Source organism: Oncorhynchus tshawytscha, linkage group LG03 (assembly GCF_018296145.1).
Source record: "Oncorhynchus tshawytscha isolate Ot180627B linkage group LG03, Otsh_v2.0, whole genome shotgun sequence".
Taxonomy (NCBI): domain Eukaryota; kingdom Metazoa; phylum Chordata; class Actinopteri; order Salmoniformes; family Salmonidae; genus Oncorhynchus; species Oncorhynchus tshawytscha.
The window spans coordinates 76509838-76515798 of record NC_056431.1 but is presented as its reverse complement, the minus strand read 5'-3'; the positions used below and the strand labels follow the sequence as shown (position 1 = coordinate 76515798).

At 41.2% G+C, this 5961-nt stretch overlaps 1 protein-coding gene across 1 annotated transcript; it reads left to right on the top strand.

The window, feature by feature from the left end:
• The first annotated feature begins 512 nt into the window (after nucleotides 1-512).
• On the top strand, nucleotides 513-4712 carry LOC112243493 (E3 ubiquitin-protein ligase TRIM69). Its single transcript, XM_024411317.2, has 11 exons — nucleotides 513-656; nucleotides 870-985; nucleotides 1795-1848; nucleotides 1986-2090; nucleotides 2441-2542; nucleotides 2648-2803; nucleotides 2922-3059; nucleotides 3179-3230; nucleotides 3581-3607; nucleotides 3708-3734; nucleotides 3876-4712. The coding sequence occupies exons 1-11, from the start codon at nucleotides 638-640 to the stop codon at nucleotides 4409-4411; spliced, it is 1332 nt and encodes a 443-aa protein (XP_024267085.1). The 5' UTR covers nucleotides 513-637; the 3' UTR covers nucleotides 4412-4712.
• The last annotated feature ends 1249 nt before the right edge of the window (nucleotides 4713-5961 follow it).

The following is a 5961-nucleotide window of genomic DNA, read 5'->3' as shown; positions in this document are numbered from 1 at the left end:
TAGGTCCTCAATCTACAGGCTGGTCCTAGATCCTCAATCTACAGGCTGGTCCTAGATCGTCAATCTACAGGCTGGACCTAGATCCTCAATCTACAGGCTGGTCCTAGATATGGAGGAACTGTTATAGTTTAGTTTTTTTGATCTTTACTTACCGTGAGAGTGAAAGAAACATAGGGAAGTGTTTGTGTGTTTTGTTACGGCTAGGAGTGGGTGGTGGGGGGTTAAGAAACTGCAAATCAAACTTGTGACACCTCACCATATACGCCCTATCTGATTATACAAGAAGCTATGGTATTGACCATGAATTCAGTCGTTTGGAACAGCGTGCATTTTTTCCCCAATACTGTCTTACTTTTCCAATCAATTAAGCCAACAGGGTGCTTTCCAAGTCCAACTCTCATAAAACCCAAACATTCCAACATGAATGTAGCCTACGACTGAAAGAATTAAATGAAAAGGTATGTTTGCTGCGCTCTAGGGGGCGGGGAGTGTCTAGTGTAGGGGGAGGGGAGGGGAGTGTCTAGCTACAGTTGGTATCTGTTTACTGAATATTTCCCCTTTTAGTCTCTGTGGGGAGCAGGCTTGGCTACTAACTCTATACTAGACAATTAAATTATGTATAAAAGTTTCAGAAACAATGCCAAATTGGACTGCAGGTGAGTCAATTGCTGCAGTAAGACTATAACGAGGCACATATGGCATGCTATTTGTAACTGTCGATATAGCTTTAACTGTGTTTTTCCAAATATTCAAACATGCATATTTTAATTAAATTTGATCCAAGCAGTATGATAAATGAACAGATGTTTTTACGTTGTTATCGATGCTGTTGAAAGTCTATTCTCATTGGCTGTGATGATCATTTCCAGAAACATTAAAGGACAGCCAGAGCTTTGGAAGTTTTGGCAAATCTAGGGGAAAAGCAACGCATCCTTATGATTGTTGTTCACAACCATTTGGGAAGCCTAATCTCAGCTTTTATCAGGTAAGGAAAACAACAAACAAGTCAATTCACGCAGTGAGTGAGTGAGTGAGTGAGTGAGTGAGTGAGTGTGTGAGTGAGTGAGTGAGTGAGTGAGTGAGTGAGTGAGTGAGTGAGTGAGTGAGTGAGTGTGTGAGTGTGTGAGTGAGTGAGTGAGTGAGTGAGTGAGTGAGTGAGGTGAGTGTGTGAGTGAGGGTGGTGAGTGAGTGAGTGAGTGAGTGTGTGAGTGAGTGAGTGAGTGTGTGAGTAGTGAGTGTGTGAGTGAGGTGGAGTGAGTGGTGAGTGAGTTATGTAAAAGTGAAACAATGAGTGAGTGAGGTGAGTGTGTGAGTGAGTGAGTGAGTGAGTAACTGTGATGAGTGAGTGTTTCCAAGTGAGTCAAAGTGAGTAGTGAGTGATTGTGTGAGTATGATAAATGAGTGTTTTACGTTGTTAGTGATGTGGTGAGTGTGTGAGTGAGTGAGTGTGAAACATTAAAGGACAGTGAGTGAGTTTTGAGTGAGGGAGTGAGTGATTGTGAGTGAAGTAATCTGAGTGTGTGAGTGTGTGAGTGTGTGTGTGAGTGAGTGAGTGAGTGAGTGAGTGAGTGTGTGAGTGAGTGAGTGAGTGAGTGAGTGAGTGAGTGTGTGAGTGAGTGAGTGTGCGTGACCTTTATTTTCAATCGCTGTCGGCGTGGTGCCAGTTTTTTTTTCTTGTTCTTTTTTTGGATGTAAACAACTTCAGAGTTTTGCAACTTCCTCTTCAACTCTGCATCTAATTCTAGAATAGGTCCAGTGTTGATGAACTTCTACCATATTTATTTTTGCTTGCAGACAATCAGAAGACCACTGAAGAAATGTAATATTTTATTAAAGAATTTTCTTAAGGTAAATGTTATACTTTTACAAAATGATTGATTGAATGATTTGTTTTGTTGAATTAATCATGAGTATTGTATTGTTATTCTATGTTGTGTCAAGTCAGTGAGACACTATAGAATTCCTAATAGTTGTTTTCTGTGTAGGGACCCTCTCGGACTTCCACCGTAGAAACAAGCCAGTCTCCATCTCTGGATGAGTGTAAAGCCATAATCAGAGAACTGGCCACCGAGCTACATCGGATATCAAAGGTAGTCCTGGTTAACATTTGAACAGGATAACAGGATTAACAGGTTGAACAGGATTACATGTTCAGAAATAGCAGAGCAGTAGAGTTAGAACAGGCCGATATGGTATAACAAACATTTGCAACATCTGATCGCCATGGAACACTTGAATAAATAAATACCAAAAAATAGGGAGAAAGAATAAAGAGTTTGCACTCAGTCAGCTGTATAAGGAAATAAGCAAACAGGAAACCACTCACCCAGAGGCGGCGCTCCTAGTGGCCGGAGACTTTAATGCAGGGAAACGAGATCAAAGGACACATGCTGTGTTCCCTTCAACCTTTCAGTTGTATATGTCTTTTCTATCTCCATAGTATCAAGATAATTTCACCACCAGCCACGAGGATGGCTACAGCCTGGCAGAGTGTCAACAGTTCATCCTACAATGGGCGGAGGAGTTGAGCATCTTACCAAAGGTACTGTTGAGAACAACCACAACAAAACAACAACAGAAACATCAATTTATCCATGCAATGCTCCTGTAATGATTGTGTATGAGTGACAAACATCTTTGTTCAAAGATATCCGTGGGGCAAAGCAGGAGCTCACCAAAGCGTTCCTGCTGGGAGGACTATGAGATAGAGGAGAGAACATCTCCAAAAGAGGCTGAGAGAAGACTTTCAAAAGCTCAACACATCGTCTCAGAATGGGCTGCAGGACTGCAATCACGAAAACAGGTCTCACAACTAACAACAAACAATTTTAAACAACCTGTGCTTATTAAGACAAAAAATAAAAGAATTTCAACTTTTTAAGGTCAGTAAATTCTCATATATAATTTCTGTGTCTCTGTAGGACTCAGTGTGTCCAGTAGAGGATGTGTGTTCAGTCCTACAGGATCTGGAGGGACAGTGGAAGAGAGGGAAACTACCCAACATGCTCCCTGTCATGGACTTCATCATCTGGACGGTGTTACAGGAACAACCTCAAGAGGTGTGGCATGATAGTAACCTATTATGATAGGGTTTTTTCTTAATTTATGATGTTGGAATATATTTCTGAGTGATTAGTAGGATAATTCATCATTAATCATTGGTCACTTTGTCATACAGGGTTCCATCCCAGAGCTGTGGCTCAAATCCAAGCAGAGGTTCAAACACTCAGGTACCTCTCATTTTGAGCTCAGATATCTCTTTCATTTTCAACATGAGCTAAGATATCCCTTTTATTTTCAACATGAGCTAAGTTATCTCTTTCATTTTCAACATGAGCTAAGTTATCGCTTTCATTTTCAACATGAGCTATGTTAACATTAGTATTACACTGACTGTAGGCCTACACAATAATTTCAGTATATAATTTGACCTGCACGAAACCTGTTTTTTTAATCATTCCTCAAACACTTTTTAATCTGCACAAAACCAATTTGATCATTCCTCAAACACTTTCTGTTTGATTAAGCAAATGCCTGCATGAATTGACCATTCTTCAAAATGCTTTCATTTTGTCCTCAGCCTTCACCACAGTGATTCCTGAACCAGGTAAGCAGTAAGATTAAAAATAAATTCAGTTGAATTCACTTTTATCAAATTACTTTTCGGTTGTAAACTCATCAGGTTTTCAAACATTGTTTTATTTCAGTATGGGACTGGATAAGCAAAGCATCAGGTAAATTAAACTACTAAACCATTATGCTATTTCAACATGACAATGGCAGTCTTCATTCAGAATTGTTTTTAATATTTTTGTTTCATGCACCAAATTTTTTTTTATATTACGGAAATCAAAAGTCCCTTTTTTTACCTACAGTTGACATCCTCTTGGACCCTGAATCAGCCAATCCAGATTTCATAGTGTCCAACAATCAGAAACGTGTGAGAGTGGGCAAAATAATAGAGAGTGAACATGATCCTAGAGACGGATACCGTCACTGCCTCGCATCTCCCAAGTATGACGGGTGGTGGTGTGCACTGGGAACACAGGGCTTTACCAAGGGTAGGCATTACTGGGAGGTGGGGGTGGACGGGAAGACAGACTGGAGGATAGGGATAGCTAGGGAGTCTGCACCAAGAAAAGGCTTCATTGAACTGAACACATCAACAGGTTACTGGACACTTCGGATGCAGGTCAGTGGGCTGAAGGCTCTAACTGTTCCGGCTGTTGATATCAAGATTCCAGAACATCTCAAGAAGATTGGGGTCTACCTTGACATTGAGGAGGGGCAGCTCTCCTTTTATGACATTGTAAGACGCAGCCATATCTACACCTTCAATGACACGTTTTCTGAACAGGTTTATCCAGTCTTTGGCACAGTAGAGACAGACAGAGACCTTATCATACTGTAGTACACAGCTAAATAGAAAAGAAAAGTCACAGAAGTTTTTGAGGATGTCTCATGACTAAGAACCACCCTAGACCACCCTAGACAACCGTAGACCACCCTAGACAACAGTAGACCACCCTAGACAACAGTAGACCACCCTAGACAACCCTAGACAACCGTAGACGACCACCCTAGACCACCCTAGACCACCGTATACCACCCTAGACAACCGTAGACCACCCTATACCACCCTAGACCACCCTAGACAACCGTAGACCACCGTAGACAACCGTAGACAACCGTAGACCACCCTAGACCACCCAGACAACCGTAGACCACCCTATACCACCCTAGACAACCGTAGACCACCAGAGACCACAGGCCATCATGTGATGACATCCCCATATTTTTAACATTGACATTTTGGGGGAAATTACTCTGCCCACGATGGCACCAATTATGCCAACAAAAAAACACAGCTAATTCCATACATGGCATGGTGTATATAATATTTAGTAACTTTGTTCTTTTCTCTTCCATCACCAAAGCACAGGTCGATGGTAATCCATAATGGTGACCATTTATTATCCTTAATCCAGTTAGAAATCAGCTGTTTGCTAGAGTCTATCTTTCTAAAGAGTGTCTGCATTATGATTAATGAAGCTGTATCTTTCATTATGACTTGGGAAGCTTTACTTTCGGACTTTTAATGATAATGTGACATTGAGGAAGTATGAAAAAATATAATTACTGTAGCTACCCTCAATGAGTTTGTACAGCACTGAAGCTACAGAAGATAACAATGTATGTTTATTCTTTGCAAAGAATTTAATTCAAGAAAACCCATGAGGACGTTTATATAAGCACAGATGTCCAAACCAATCAGTTATATTTGTCTCTCAGCATCAGTCAGTTGGCCTGTGTTTATGAGGTCGCCTGTGTTTATGAGATCGCCTGTGTTTATGAGATCGCCTGTGTTTATAAGGTAGGACCGTGTTTATGAGGTAGCCTGACCACCCGCCACCACCAATACCACACCAATTGATGGTCTCTGGGAGCACAATGCTCTCTCAACGTTTTCAAACCAGGCACATTGATGAATGTGGATTAGGATTCTATGGAAGTGCAGGTCCTGCGTTTACACCTCCAGCGCAATTCTGATTATTTTTCCACAAATTGGTCAATCAGATCAGCTCTTTTGCCAATAACTGGGCAAAAGATCACAATTGGGCTGCCTGTGTAAACACAGCCAACTGACAATTATTGTTCAGATTAATGTCCAAATATTTAAAGATGTGTCTGTGATCACCACACTTCTTAAAGAATGTGCCCAATGCCTTTTGCTTGGCCACTATCAATGCATAATATTACACAGCCTAATCTGGGTGTCTGTCGGATGTGTAAAGGCTGGGTTCAATCCATATTACTGGAGAGCTGCTCTCCAGCTTGATAGAAAGTTTAATAAGGCAATGTTCCCCGCATTAGCGCAGACACGGTTAGCGCATTCACGGTAAAAGTTGGCTCATTTGGAAATTCTTTCAAATTGCTCTAGAGCGCTGAACTTCAGTTGAA

Bases quoted from the DNA above. Each gene is read 5' to 3' on its own strand.
- LOC112243493 (XM_024411317.2), top strand. The intron at 2,804-2,921 runs GTCTCACAACTA...GTGTCTCTGTAG, and splicing joins GACTGCAATCACGAAAACAG to GACTCAGTGTGTCCAGTAGA. The intron at 3,735-3,875 runs GTAAATTAAACT...TTTTACCTACAG, and splicing joins CTGGATAAGCAAAGCATCAG to TTGACATCCTCTTGGACCCT.